Here is a 15,817-nt window from a genome sequence, read left to right as displayed (position 1 = left end):
TTTAATTTAGCAATGAGTTGAATCTGATTTACTATTTTTATTTTAATACTCCTTGATAAAAGGATAATGATGCCCTCAAGTCCATCTCAATTCCTACTAATGCAATCCATGCACTTTTCTGTAAAGAGTCACAGAAGTGCCGTTGTCTTTGTTTTTGCCTTTGCCGTTACTTTTTAAAAATTATTTCTGTTTTTCTTTCGTTGTTTTTCTTTTGTTTGCCAGTCTAGCCAACAGCCCTTAAACCCCCAGATCGTCACACTTATAAAAACAATAGAGGGAGATGCATGGGTGGCTGGACGTCACATGATCTCTAGGATTTGCCTGTGAAAATATAAGTGGTCTTATGACAAACCAATGAAAGTGGGATTTTAAATGTTTTATGAGAGATATTTAACCAGCAAAGACAAATAGACAGACTAACAGACTAAAAACTGTTGTCAGCAGAATAAAAATGTTAGATTCGATAATTACTTCTCACCATTGTCTGACATACTTAAACAAATCAGGGAGAAAAGTAATAACTATTGTTTAAATAAGGCTTGAATTAATAAAATAAGTGCACAAATTAATATGTAAATGAAGGGATAATGAATCCTGGTTTCTGAGTCCAACTTGCTAGGTATTAAAAAAACAAGAATTTCAATTTCAACGATGTATTTCTACTGAGCAAAAGAGCCAAGCTGAGCTGGATACATGCATTAGCATGCAGATAACTGTAGAGACTGGGTTTTCTAGAATTCAGAATTATTACTGCATACAGCACTGCAAGTTAATGTTGTTTTCAAGCAAGGTTTGATTTACAGAAGATCTCTTAAAAGGTTTCTTCTTAGGTATATTAACTACATTTCTTTTTAGTGCCAATCCTAAATAATGGATATTCCAGGGAAGGTCTACAAAGGATTTTAACAAGCAAAGCTGTAAAATATGTTTGCAAAAACTAAATAGTTTCTCGAATAAATTCATGCCTGCATAACAGCAGCACAAAAACAGTAAGATATGCAAAGTGTCAAAAACATTGATAACACATGATTCACATCCATTCCTGTTTCCATTGCTAGCATGTCACATGAGTGTTAAAAAGAAAAAAAAAGGATTCAATACCTTTGAATATTTTTGTAGTTCGGCATCATCTGCAATTGGTGTATCTATTGTGACAACCTAAAAATCAAATTACAAAAAGGCTTCATGGGTACAACAAAGAGCTACTTGAAAACTCAAAGAAATTGACTAAAATATATTGCAGATACATTACTGGAACAAGTGAGAGATTGAAGTACTAGAAATATAGTCATGTTGCTTGTTAAATCATCTAAAGTTTGGACTGAGAGAAGTAAACCCTAATCGAGTCTTCAGAAACAGGTTTAATTATTGAGAAGACTCCTTATGTATTAATGGTCACATTTCTATAATTCAGTTTATTTAAATTATTTCCTATATACTAAGCCAGTGTTTCTCAACCTCAGCAATTTTAAGAGGTATGGACTTCAGCTCCCAGAATCCCCCAGCCAGCCATGCTGGCTGGGGAATTCTGGGAGCTGAAGTCCATACCTCTTAAAGTTGTTGAGGTTGAGAAACACTTTACTAACTGTTAACCCTCTGCTCAAAAAGCAAATATTCTCATTTAAGGTCTCATTTCTTGAAAACAATAAAAATAATATTCCCAGTAATTTAATGAGGATATATAGATAACATACCATAACTTCATAATCTGGTCCCAGCAGTGTTTCCCATTTGGATGTTGGCTTATTTTCTGATAAGTCTGAGGTGTTCCCTAAATTACAATTATTATTATAAGGCAGTTGTTAGGACTGCGCATTGTTTACTTACATTTTGGCAAAGCACAAAGCATTCTAAACTAATAGCCCTTCTATAGAAATACATATAAAAATTCACCCCAAGAACAGTTCAGTCTCCTATTTGCATCAAATCTTTCTTCAAGATTTCTTCAAGATCGTTCTTCAAGAAAGATTCATACCATCAAGATCAGGATTAAATATATCTTATGAATTATTCCCCATTTTAAACACATGGTTGTTTTTAGCTCACAATATTAGCATAATAAAATAGAAATGTTAAAGTTTAGTACGGTAAGTGAAGTAATAATCCATTTTGTAAATCACAATTTGTACTTTATGTTTGAAAAATGTTTTCAGAGTTTGAATGGACATTAAATTGGCAGTGTTTTCATTACTGATATTATAGTTAAGAGTTTGTCAGCATTTCCAACAGCACTGTCTATTTTTAGAATTTAATCTGGTTATTAAATTCTGCTCCAGGATGAATTTTTACAGACAGTATTTAATCATCTGTGTTTTTTTAAAAAAATGGCTATTATTAGTTTTTAAACAGGAAAGATAGATCAACGTACTTACCACTGAAAATACATTTTATCATTCCTTTATCCTAATTAGGTTTGTACTTTTTTGTAGGAAAGAACAAAAAGACATACTGCTATAGAATTGCATGCCACACACAGGCTACTTAATTTGCTCTTGTCCCATTCTCATTTGAGTATAAATGCCCAAATACGATAAAATTTTGATATTATTCCAAGTCATTACAACTTGGAGCATCAAATAAGAAGAAAAGAATTTCTAAAATTGTAACATAATGTGCTTCAATGAAACATTTTACTTGGCATTAAACTAGCTAAGCAGAAAAGCTTTGTTAATATATATAAAATCTATCTAGTTCAGCTTTCTTCATTCTGCCCATTTAAAGAACTGTTTATTTCACTATGAATAGAAACATGTTTGACTTTAGCATCTGAATTTTAGTTTTTGAAAAATGTAGAACAAGCGATTATCTTGTTACTTCTTCTACCCAAAGCTTCAGCCTGTATCTAATGGGAATTATTCTGCATGGCAATAGATCACTGCCACTCTCCATATAATGGCAAACCATAGATATAGGTAGTTCTAGACTTCCAACCATAAATGAACCTGGCAATTAGGAAGTAAGTTATGGAAGACAGTTGTAAAGTGGCCTCTATGGAGATTCTCACTCATTAGTATGAAAGGGGTCAAAGAGGCCATCTATATCAAAATTGAACAGCCCTCTCTCAATAGAGGGGAAGGATACGACATTATCTATCTCCAGTCTCCAACACACAGTCCTTCCAGCAGTTCTAAGAAAGCTCCACATCCATTTGCATTGTTCAGGTGACTCTGACAACACAGATAAACCTCCAGGTGGCTGCAAGGACTCTCTAAACAGGGGTGTCAAACTCGCAATGTCACGTGACGTGTCACGACGTATCGTGACTTTTTTCCCATTGCCGGCAACGGGGTGGGTGTGGTTTCAGCATGACGCATCCGGCCTGTGGGACAGCAGTTTGACACCCCTGCTCTAAAAGAATGCAAATGACCAGGGGTCTGCCTGCAAGAAATATAAATCCTTCCATTCCCCACCATCCAGTCAGAGCTGAAGAAGCTTCTTGGATGAGAAGCGAAATGTCTTCAAAGAAAAATAAGAAAGTCCAGTTGCCTCGTGAAAAAGCAACTTTGGGACAAATTATAAAGTGGTGGTTGTTAAAACAACTCATTGTTTGCAATTTTTTGTCAGAAACCAGAAATACAGAGTTTGGGCAAAACATCATAACTCATGGTCACATGACCAGGAGACAATGCAAATGATCTATAATGCAGGCCGATTGCTGAGCACCCAAAATGCAATCACATGACCACAGGAGGTATTGGCTGTGAAAACTTAGGTATCAGGTTGTAAGTAGTTTTATTTGCTTTATTTATCCAAGAGTAGGTGGTCTTTATTTATATTGCTGCATTTTATATAGAGAACATACAACATAGAAGGCTTGGAAGGGACCTTGGAGGTCTTCTAGTCTAACCCCCTGGTTAAGCAGGAGATCTTATACCATTCCAGACTGGTTGTCCAATCTCTTTTTCATAAGCTGGCAATAAAAATTATTCATATTTAGAAATATCAGTGTTAAGAGAATATTAACTTTTTATTCTATACAGTTCATCTGAGACTGATGAGATCTGCTCGCTCTTTTTTGCAATTAATTGGATGCTTTCAAAATGATTCTTTAAAAATAATTTTTAGTACTAAATTCAAGGTAATGTTATAAAAAAGTTGATACAAAGGAGGGGGATATTCCAAGTCCTTCAGGGTCCAGCACGCACTGGTCCACAATCTCCCCTAAACTGGGATTCTCCATTGCTGCTGCGACTCTCTCTTTATCACTGATTTGTTTGGTGATGTCTTCCTCAATAGAATGAGGCCCCTTTGATATTTGTTAGAATTCTATCATCCCTTTCTTTTAAATGCTCAAGGCAACATTCATTGTATTTCCTCCTCTAATTTTCTCAGGCTACCTCAGGCTAAAACTCACAAATGAGCTTTTGTATCTGAAGACGTTCTGATCTCCTTAGTTCTAATCCAAGACCTTAACCTGTACATTGTACTGGACTTCATTTCAATACTCCAAAAATTCAAATGGCTTTTGTAAAAACCCCTCTTAATATTTCCCCACAACAAATCTGTGACCGGCCCAAGTTCATTAAGAAGTAAACAAAAATAGTATCCTTACAGATTGTGTGCCAGATATCTCATTCCTTTTCTGGCATTTTGTTATCTCAGAAGCAAAAGACCCAAATGACTAGATAATATTGTTACCGATTTAATAAAATTGAAGCATATCGCTATCAGAATTACAGCTAATTGTTCTTGATTCTGGTCTCTTTTAATGTATTGCTTCTTTATGAAATGTTACAGTGGGTAATCCTTAGTTGTTATTTACGCAATAATAATTTTGAAGCAATAACCTGGCAAAAAGGTTGTTTTCCAATAGAGTGTTTGACTTACCAATTTCATGTTGCTTTTGATTCCTTTCATTTTCAGTGTTGTCTTTTTGCTCTTGAGGTTCCTCATTTTCACTATCGGTTTCTACACCAGTCAAGTTGAGCCCTGGAAAAGTTCCCAAAGCATCCCATCACTTCTGTAATCAGGCAAAGATTTCTAAAACAGGTCTGAATTGGTATGACATTAAACTTTCCACATTACTCCAAATGTCCCTATTATCAAATCTCAAGTCCTCAGCTGATATTCAAACTAGTAAAGTCATAGGCTTCTCCATTTCCACTATCCCAAAAACATATTCAAAATGTAAAAGGAATATCAAAAACTGAATAATGACTGAACTATTCTAGCATTTTAACTGACTTCCCTTCCACCTGCCATGTGCTTAAATGTGCTTTTCTGGGAGGATTGAAGGTCTGAGAGCAGTCTTTGAAAGAAGGGAATTCTGAATGGATTTCATCCAGAGTGTCAGATCTGAAGGAGAATATCTCTGTTCTCAGGTTACTAAAAATGTTCCATAATCATTTAATCTGCCTTTCCTCAGCTTATAATAATGATAAAAAAACAAAAACAAATTAAGCACCACAGAATTTTAGAAAACAAATAAGGTCTTAAAAGTAGCATTGGTTAGAAAGGTGGAGCAGAAACAACAACAACAAAATAGATATACTACGGTTTGCTTTACAAGCCAATAGAGGATAAATCCTGTAGACTTCTAGAATAAAATTCAATCATCTGTTTTTTAGTGTCACATTTTGCACCCAAAATATAGCAAATATTATCCTTTGGTTGCAATTATTGCCACCTCTTTGGGGACATGTGCATAGCAACACCTGTAAAAATAAAATGGGGTAAGAATGAAAATTTGATCTTCCTTCCTAGTATCTTGCTTTGGCCAGTAAACCTTTAAGGATTTAAAATTAGTTTAACTAATTAAGCTATGTTAATTGTTGAGCCTTTTGGAACAAAGGAACCAGGTTGACCGATTCTTATAATTCTACTGGCTGTATTATTTTGCTCACAATCTATGAAAGCGGCAATCTCCCTACATGACATGTTTGTTTTCAGAAAAGGCTAGGACTAACCAGTTCTACTGGCTTAACCAGCCTTGTAAATAAGTGGAACAGTAGAAATCACTTCAAAATATCAAGGTGCTCATTAAAAACAATCCTGAACATTTTGCCTTAACTAGAAAAGAATGTAGATAGAGGGAAGAACTTTACCTCTATCCAACTCTCTTTCTACATAATGTGGTTTCTTTCGAAGTAATGTCAGATGAACAACTGGTCCTGTCTTGCGTAATGCTTCCACAACTTCTTGGTTGGTATAATTCTGGATATTAATTCTGTTAACCTAAAATATACATACACACATAATTGTCTAATTATTGCACAAAGACAAAACATGAAGAAAAAAAGATTCATACATACTAACTCATCTGAGAAACCAAGAACCGGCCACTTTCAGTGATGGGAAGGTAGCAAGCAGATATGTTTAAAACAAAAATACAAAACGAGACAAAATCTTGCAATCTAAGATATAATTTTTTTCCCCCGAGGACTGGTGGGGGGCAAAATAACAATGTTTCCCAACTCTCGCAGTTTATATAAAATCGTCATTAACTTACAAGCCATCCAGGGTCTTCTTATAGGGGAGATGGGTGGCATAAAAATTTAATAAATAAAATAAAATAGATAATGTAGAGAGAAAAAAACTTTTCTTCCTCTCATAAGATGATCCACTGAAATTCAATGTGAGGTGAAGATATATAATGTATACACACACACACACACACACACACAGACACACATACATACACACATATTCATCCTTATATACTTGTGTATATATAAGTAATAGTAAGAATGTATCAAATTTATATGCTTCTCAAGTCCCAGGGATTCTAGGAGGTTCACAGTTTGTTTTAAATACTAAAATCAAGAAACAATAACAAAAAAAAGGGGGTAAAGATGGCAGCAGGACAAAACCAGATGGAAACAAAGGAAAACAAATCAAGTTAAAAGGAGGCTGTCCTTGCCAAAGGCCTGGGCAAACAGCCAGGTCTTCAAGCCCCTTTTAAAACACCAGTAGGGCAGGGAAGGTTCAGATCTTGGGGAAACCTCATCCCAGAAGGGAAGTATACAGAGAAGGTGTACTTCCGGAGTCCTGAGAGATATCATTGCTTAATTGAAGGAACTTGGAGCACACCAACTCTGCCAGGTTAGATTGGCTAGGCAGGCACTATGGATGACAGGCAGTTCTTTAAACAACCAGGCTTGTCTAGGCCATTAAGCTATGGCACTTGCTGCTGGCCAGCAATTATGGTAATAGCAGCAAATTTGGATCATTTTAAAAGATGGCCAGGCTTGACCAGGGAGGTTCAGACTATCAGTGGCCATTAATAGTGATGAGTGTTTAGCACTTCCTGAAGTATAAATAGCACATCTGAAATGCAGTACTTGCAATAATGAAAGGAAAATGTGGTCCTCTCATTCCAGACTTGTCACCTTCCCAGAGTATCCAGCCGGGAACCCAGAAAGCTAGTTTAAATGAGCATGGGACTTGATACAGCACAGCTCTTACGTTCGTCTAACACTCTATTCTGTTATCCCAGGTTCAAGTATTTATTCTGATTGGTTTCCCCCCTCCCTCAAACAAGAATAGCAAGGAAAACAAGAGAGCCCATTCCTATGAATGCAAGTTTCAACTTACTGCAATAATTTTGTCTTTCACTTTTATCTGCCCATTTTGCTCCGCAGCACTGCCAGGTATTATGTTTTTTATGAAAATCCCTGAAGCTTCCCCTTGAAGGAGGAGAACGAGGAAGAGGGGAGAGGGAGGGAGAAAGTGCAGACAGAGTTAGCACACAATGATTATCATTTCACACATATTCTAGAGCAGTGTTTCTCAACCTTGACAATTTTAAGGCATGTGGACTTCAACTCCCAGAATTCCACAGCCAGCATTGCTAGCTGTGGAATTCTGGGAGTTGAAGTCCACATGCCTTAAAATTGTCAAGGTTGAGAAACACTGTTCTAGAGCAGAGGTAGGCAACTATGGTCCCTTTACAATCAGTGGACTTCAACTCCCAGAATTCTCTTAAAGTTTCTCCATCTGTTTCATCTTCTCAATCTGCTATGGCGTTGTAAGATTCTGTATTGGGTTCCATTTCTCTACTATGTATAGAGCTTTTACATTGCATATGTTTTTATATAAATCATATGTTTATCCTGATTTTTAACACTTATTTTCCCTCTAACTGTTCCTATTTTTGGAAGATTTCTTGGGGTTTATTTTTTTTCTGAATGTCTGAAACTTCGTTTCTTAATACACATTAGCATTTTCCTAGTTGATCCCAGCTTTTTCATAAATGTCCGGTTTTTTTTTTCATTTAGGCTTCAATACAGTATGTCTCAGCTTTTTTTAATCCCATAGAAGGCAAACATTTGATGGCTGGTAAAAATAAGAAAACAACTGAAAAGCTATATTACCATTTTGATGGAGACATAGTCATGCTCTAGCCAGATGACCATGGAAATGTCTTTGGACAGTGCTGGCTCCCTTAGCTAAAAAACAGCCCCTAAAATTGGACACTTGGGCCAGGGAAACCTTTAACTTTACCTAATCTTCCTGCATGACTTAAAATCTCTGGGGCTAAATAAATACTTTAAGAGAGAAAAAGCAAAGTAGCATTTCTCTCCCCCCATTTTCTGACAATGTTGTTCTCTATCTTAAACACATGTTCAGCAAATTATCTGATTTAGCCTCTTCCTTTATCAATCGATATTACACAGCTCACCTGTATTGGAAACTCCAGAATATCCAATAATTGTTATACCAAGGCTCTGTCCATCTTTTTTAGTCAACTTAACTTCATGAATTTCATTTTCCTGGGAAACAAAACCATAGCACTCTTTCAGATTATATTAAGCATTTAATATTGTGCAGAGAATTTTTCTATTTGTTACCTAATTAAAGCCTTTTTCAGTTCAAAGATCCAAAGACAACAGGGTGTGTGTTGTTTTCACAATGTCAGCATTTCTGGTGTTCAAATGTATTGTGTCTTCACACATTACTTTCTGAACATCTGAATATTATTGAATTATTATTGCTTTGAAGTTTTAAAACAGAAAAAAAGAAGAATCTATCTTTTAAAAAAAAAGATTGCTAAATTTTAATATTATTTTCATTTTCACTGTCTGGATTTATTTTTATATCTGATTTTATAATTGTTGTGATATCTCCAAAGGCTAAGACAGGTTAGAAATTTAAAATATATCAAAAAAGATAAATAGAATGAATAATTAGATAGCAGTTACAATTATAGACTGATCGAATGAAAATGTTTTAACCACTCCTACCAGCAGAAAATTTGATTTTTTTTTCTTTACATAGTTCTTTAGGAAGGTATACTTCAGGAGTACTTACAAACAAATACATAAACTGAAAAACAAAGGGTAAGATGAGCTAGAAAACATAGCTGTCAAGTCTGTAAATAAATCTGAGCTAAATAATTGATAATATATAAATTACTGATACTATGTGACCTTTTCAGAGAAAGGCATTCCATAAATATGAGACAGATAGTCAAGAAGATATTGAAAGTGAAAGTGTCTACCGTGTCCAGTTGCCTTTTGAAAAGCACCTTTGGGACTGAAAGTGAAAGCAGTTGATTTTGGCATGTAGCAAAACTATATCAGTATTGTTTGCCCTACAGTAGCAAAGTGTGTTAAAGTCAGTTTGCTGGTCTATGACCGTGACTAATTGTTAAACTCAACAATATTGACAATATTTAGACCAGGGGTAGGCAACCTCGGCTCTTTTATGACTTGTGGACTTCAGCTCCCAGAATTCCTGAGTCAGCATGGCTGATTCAGGAATTCTGGGTATTGAAGTCCACAAGTCATAAAAGAGCCAAGGTTGCCTACCCCTGATTTAGACCGAGAAAGTATTAAGGTCAATTTAGGAAGACTTTTTTCAGACTACATAAAATTTCCAGTGATACAAGCATTAAGATACTTACTGTGTCAGCTTCTCTGTCCTGAATAGCAGCTAATTCACCCACAGGATCAGCTACAGGAGTTGGTGGGGTTGTAGATATTTCACACAAAGGAGATCTTGCAACTACCATCCTGACATGGTTTCCGCAGTTTCTCAACACTTGAGCCACCTGCTCGCTACTCATCCCTTGTACATTGATACCCCCAATTTCTAAGATGTGATCATCAGTTCTAAGTCTGCCATCCTTCAAGAAATAAGGAACATTTTTCAAAGTTAAATTTAACTGGAATTGAATACTTTTTGTAAAGCAAAACTTCAATATAAAATGCCATCGCATCAAAGCAATGCTTGCAGTGGATGTTACATTGAAAGAATAATGTCAAATATTTAAAAATATCATTAAAAATTACTGAAGAAACTACCAGCACGTTTTAGCATATAACATTCAATTCATACAGAAGAAGTAACAAGAAATAGAAAAGAAACTAGTGAGCATATAAGTTCATTAATAACACATATCCAAACATAATTTCTACAATTCTGTAAGAGTTACTCACACATTGTCACAGTTATTGCTTTACGTTGGAGGTACCCCACAACCAAGGATTTTTGTTACTGAGACCCCTTATTTTTAATTCCTCTAATGTAACTTGATCCACACGAAGAAACAATTAACATAGTTTCTTCATATTTTTCAGGAAATAAACTATCTCACAATAATGTCATCCAATCATTGTTACCTCGATTTTTTTTGTTCAAAATTTAACTTCATTACAATGTATACCTTTCTGGACAATCAGAATATTGTAAACAATGACAAGGCGACATATAATTTTGGATATAAAAATACTTTGTTTGGTACAATTAAGTTCTCCAAAAGAAGCAAAAGTGGAAAAATAATGAGACAGTGTTGTTGCAAGGCAAAAAAAAGCCATATTTAATTTCTATTCTATATAAGCCTCCAATTTTCATTGATACTATGAATTGGAATACATTCCCCCTAATCTCTTTTTGGAAGCACATCTATTTAATAAGTTACTGCCAGTTCAAAGCAATTTTGACAATTGCATAAGATGTAGTGTCTTTCAGTATCAGCTGAAATTCAGGCAGTCCTCAACTTACAACAGTTCATTTAGTGACCGTCCAAAGTTACAATGGCACTGGAAAAAATGACTTATGACCATTTTTCACAATTATGACCATTGCAACATCTCCATGGTACACGTGATTTATATTCAGATGCTTGAAAACTGACTCACATTTATGATGGTTGCAGTGTCCGGGGATTGTGTTATCCCCTTTTGCAACCTTCTGACAAGCAAAATCAATGGAGAAACAAGATTCACTTAACAACTGTGTTACTAATTTAACAACTGTGACAAGGAAAGTCATAAAATGGGGCAAAATTCACTTAACAAATGTCTCACTTAGCAACATAAATTTTGGGCTCAATGGTGGTCATAAGTCAAGGACTACCTGTATATAAAGGCAAGGAAGATTACGTTTTCTCCTGAAGCAGATTCCCAAAGACTTAACCATTTTAATCAATAGACTATATCCCACAGCCTACGTAGTAACATGTTGCCCTTTGGTTATATCTTCTTGGCACAATCAAGCTATGGTATGCAATTAAAACTGATCCAACCACCTGCTTAGAAGCATCTCCTGCAAGTTTGTTGCAAATCCAGATTATACCCTGATCTGTGCATAAATTGCTGTGCACAAGGCTAGGCCAGATGGGAGAAGCAATATAAATCAAAAGATGATAGACAAGTTCAGCATTTTTCATACATTGTATATATCACTCACTTATGGCTTTCACTGTATGCGACATTCTTCCACTGTAAGTCTAATCGTTACGGCATTACCAAATTGTAATTCTACAGGTTTTTAATATTCCTCTTTTTACTTTAAGAGCCAAGGCATATATAAGAAGTCAGTTAGAATAGAGATAGCGGTGACATTTAATTAGTATTCTTTAACCTACTTTTAATCTATATTTACGCATGCCATCAGTTAGGCTCAGATGATTTAAATTTATTTTCATCATTTTAAGCCAGAGCTCCCCAACCTTTCTGGCTTGGTGGCCCGGAAGGAAAGGGAGCAGCAGGGAAATGAGCGCTAGAGTGCGTGCGCAAGCGCAAACGGTCAGCACAAACCCATGGCGTGCCCACTGGTGCCGGCACACTGGCACCCACACACATGCGCAAATGGGTCACTGGCGCTGTGACACTGGCAGCAGTGCTAGCATCCCTGTGCATGTGCAAATGGGGCTGCTAGCGCCTGCACAGCAGTGCTACTAAAAGGGGGTGGGCTTGCCAGCTATTCCCATCGCCCGGTGGCCAACAGGCCACAGCCCGGTACTGGGCCGCAGACCATAGGCTGGGGACCCTGTTGACCCGGACTTAGGGGACAGTATCAATTGTGAATACGTGCAGATGGCCCCGCTATCTCTGGCCACTTGCAGAACCATGAATGCAAGGCCATAAAAGGACAGCAAAGGAAACACCCAATATCCTAACCCACCCGGGAACATATGGTGTCTTAGGGAAACACCTAAACCACCCAAAAGGGAACATATGGTGTCTTGGGGGAACACCCAAAAGGGAACATTTTTAGCTACTTCTGCTTTCTTCCTTCTTATTTATAGTGTGCCAGCCTTAAAGGGCGAAGTCGTTATCTTACGTGTGTCAGCTTTGCTGGGTGAATTGCTTATGTAATCAAAGAAGGTATAAAAATAAGGCTTTTCTGATATTTGGGGCTTTTTCTCTCTTTTAGAGAAGCCCGTCTTTGTTCAGCTGAATAAAAACGTAAAGCCTGAAGGCAACTTCTGGTTTCCTGTATTTTTTAGCAAGCAAAACCTCAGAACCTGCACAGCAATCCCGTTTTAAACAATTTGGGGCTCTTGCCAAATGTTTGCATGTGCATACTGTGTAAAATACCAGGTGTCATAGAAACAATGCTAAGTTAACAAACAGGAGCGGGAGACTTTATTCCCGCTCCTTATTCTACAATGCTTTATCTCAGCTGATACAGCAATGGAGAGATGACAGATAACAATAAAGGTACGGAGAAGTTGGGACAATTTGATTACTACCCTCCTTTGCCACAACGACATGCATAGTTGCAACTGGTTTTGCCTGTGAGACATTAACATAGTAACAATTAGTGATAAAGAGGTGGGCACAGCTCATTCCCCATAATTCTCTAAGGCTGAGAAATGCTTCTCCACTGCTGCTTCCACAGTCTAATAAGACAGGGTAAGACAAGTTGAAGGAGGTCTACTTTAGTATCTACTTTAGTATCTACTTTAGTGTCTGCTAAAAACACTAAAAAACACTTCTTTCCCTCAAAGAAATTACAGAAACAAGTATTAACTATGTACAAATATACACCTTCACATACAAACACACACACACACACACACACACACACACACAGAGAGAGAGAGAGAGAGAGAGAGAGAGAGAGAGAGAGAGGGAGAGAGAGAGAGAGAGAATTATAAACAAATTTACCCTGTCTGCTAGTCCACCAGGAACAATAGTCCGTACCACCACACCACTTGATTTTCTTCCTACAATTCCAAAACCTAATCCTGAGCCATCATTAATCAGTTCAACTTCCTCAGTGTGGCCCCAATTGACCTAGAAAAATAGAAAAGAAAAGTCATTTTACAGTGATCTTTCAAAAAATTAAAATGCTAAAAACATTTACCATAGAACTTCCAATCCATACATGAGCATACATGAGATCCAGTGGCTCATGCAATTATAGTAAGGTGGATTGATGGAGAACACGGACAACTATGCAGGAAGACCCCATAATGTGTTTTATTACATCATACCATAAATTTCCTCCGAAGCATTTCTAATTAAAACATTAGACCAGTACACTGAACACAAAAATCATATCTGAAACACCATAAAGGACACAAGAAGAGAGACTATCTTCAAACCATTTTTTCACTGTCTCTGAAATATGAAATAATGCATTGAGTATGACAACTGCACTGGAATAATTACCTGGACCTAATCAGAACAACACATTGAAATGAAGCAAACAGCATTCATATATGTTTTAAGTTTGCTTCCTGGACTGCACACAACAGCCTTTTGGGCACCAGGGACCGGTTCCATGGAGAGAGGTTTTTCTGTGGACCGAAGAGGGCATGGTTCCACATGCTGCCTGCATCCACGGATAGAGCTTCACTTGTTTATGTGGCCTGTTTTGCACGGCCTGGTTTCTGGTATGCTCTGTGCCCAGTCCATGGTCTGGAAGTTGGGGCCTAAACCATCATGGTGGCTGGGGGAATTTCACAACAATCCCACAACAAAACAATGCCTGCTGATGCACTGGACATTCATGTCATTTTGTTTTCCGTATGTAGGGTTTGCATGCCCTTTCTCCTTTTGCAAAAACTGACCTACTAACAAACTGTATGGAGTAAAATTATACAGTGCAATTTGTCTAACATGCAAACCCTGGAGATGTGATGAACATTCTTGCAAAATCATATTTTGATTCTTATAAAAAAATTATCTTACCATTTCAGGTTCATTAGCCTCACTCACAGCAGAGGAGTTCCTACTGCTGCTCTGGGTGGGCTCCCTGGCCACAACCAAATGTAAAGAGCCTGTGGACTGTTGGAGCAATAGGATTGCCTGTTGATGAGAAATGTTCAGGTCCAACGGTGTATGATTTACAGCCAATATCTGATCATTTTCCTTTAACCTTTGATCCCTAGGATAAAGCGCAGGTGATAGTTAAAAGTGCTGCAGAAATCTTTCATAATATTGTTACAGGATAATTCAATCAACACAACTCACAGGTATTATGAAACAGATGCTTGGGTGCAGGTGCAAAATGTGATATTGCATTAAGTCACCGTTTATGTCCTTATTTTTTGAGTAAGTACAATTGACAGGTTTTGTAAAGCATGATAAATGATAAAGTATAGAGTACAATGGTTGGGTTCACATAACATGCTAATTCAAAGCTATTCAACCAACCAGCCAAGCAGCATATTCTATTATATCAGTATATGAAGCGAGTTACAGTGTTGGGTATGATCAGTGTAAAGTGCCACCGAATTTCCAAATCCAGATAAAGGCTGGATCAGCACACCGCACTAAACAATGTTGTGATTTGGTTGGTTTAGTCCAGTGGTTCTCAACCTTTTTAATGCCGCGACCCCCAACCGGTCGTAAGTCGAGGACTAAACCGGTCGTAAGTCGAGGACTAAACCGGTCATAAGTCGAGGACTAAACCGGTTGTAAGTTGAGGACTACCCAACCGGTCTTAAGTCGAGGACTTTCCCTGCCCGGGAGCGCCGTGCATGCGTGGTTCCGCCCCCTGCGCCGGCCGAGGCGTAGCTGGCAAGCGGCAGAGACGGAGCAGGCCAACCACCAGCTGGCCCAGCTCAAGGGAGGTAAGGCACCCGCCGGAAAAGGGGGAAAAATGGCAGACAGCCTTGCTTGGCGACACCGTGAAATGATCGATCGACCCCAAATGGGGTCGCGACCCATAGGTTGAGAACCGCTGGTTTAGTCTGATCTTTAATTACAACTAAAATATTATGTGATTTGCTCTTTACTAATGGTTTCATAGGTATGTCAAATAGACAACTGTGAATTGTGCTGCACCAGTTGGATATGTATCAACTATAACATTCAGATTACCTACATTTATAACCAAGTTTATCTAAGAAATATTAGGTTGTGAACTACTATTAACAATGACATGTTTTTCTTTCAGAAATTAAATTCTGTGTTAATAAACCACTCATTAACCAAATAACTCCGGTCCTCTGGCCTCCACTCGGTCCCCAGGAGACTTAGACCCTCCGGCCCGGGACCACCGGCTGATGTTATGTAATGCCAGGTCCGTGATTAATAAGGCCCCCCTCATACAAGACCTTATTTTAGAGGGGGGTGCGGACCTGGCAGGTATTACTGAGACCTGGCTAGGCGTGGAAGGAGGAATACCTCTAGTTGAC

General features: G+C 37.5%; 1 protein-coding gene across 1 annotated transcript in view; it reads right to left on the bottom strand.

Moving 5' to 3' along the window:
- The window catches only part of PATJ (PATJ crumbs cell polarity complex component), a 142,820-nt gene that overhangs the window by 112,464 nt on the left and 14,539 nt on the right, over nucleotides 1-15,817 (bottom strand). Inside the window, exons 7-15 of the mRNA XM_029284055.1 lie at nucleotides 14,367-14,562; nucleotides 13,338-13,466; nucleotides 9,845-10,066; nucleotides 8,621-8,711; nucleotides 7,534-7,625; nucleotides 6,045-6,174; nucleotides 4,828-4,929; nucleotides 1,695-1,771; nucleotides 1,102-1,158 (exon numbers count right to left, since the gene is read on the bottom strand). Coding sequence (XP_029139888.1) covers nucleotides 1,102-1,158; nucleotides 1,695-1,771; nucleotides 4,828-4,929; nucleotides 6,045-6,174; nucleotides 7,534-7,625; nucleotides 8,621-8,711; nucleotides 9,845-10,066; nucleotides 13,338-13,466; nucleotides 14,367-14,562 — 1,096 coding nt within the window. The remainder of the gene's footprint in view (nucleotides 1-1,101; nucleotides 1,159-1,694; nucleotides 1,772-4,827; nucleotides 4,930-6,044; nucleotides 6,175-7,533; nucleotides 7,626-8,620; nucleotides 8,712-9,844; nucleotides 10,067-13,337; nucleotides 13,467-14,366; nucleotides 14,563-15,817) is intronic.

This window comes from Protobothrops mucrosquamatus, unplaced genomic scaffold (assembly GCF_001527695.2).
Source record: "Protobothrops mucrosquamatus isolate PMUCROS unplaced genomic scaffold, P.Mucros_1.0 scaffold347, whole genome shotgun sequence".
Lineage (NCBI taxonomy): Eukaryota > Metazoa > Chordata > Lepidosauria > Squamata > Viperidae > Protobothrops > Protobothrops mucrosquamatus.
This window is presented reverse-complemented; position numbering and strand designations above follow the sequence as displayed.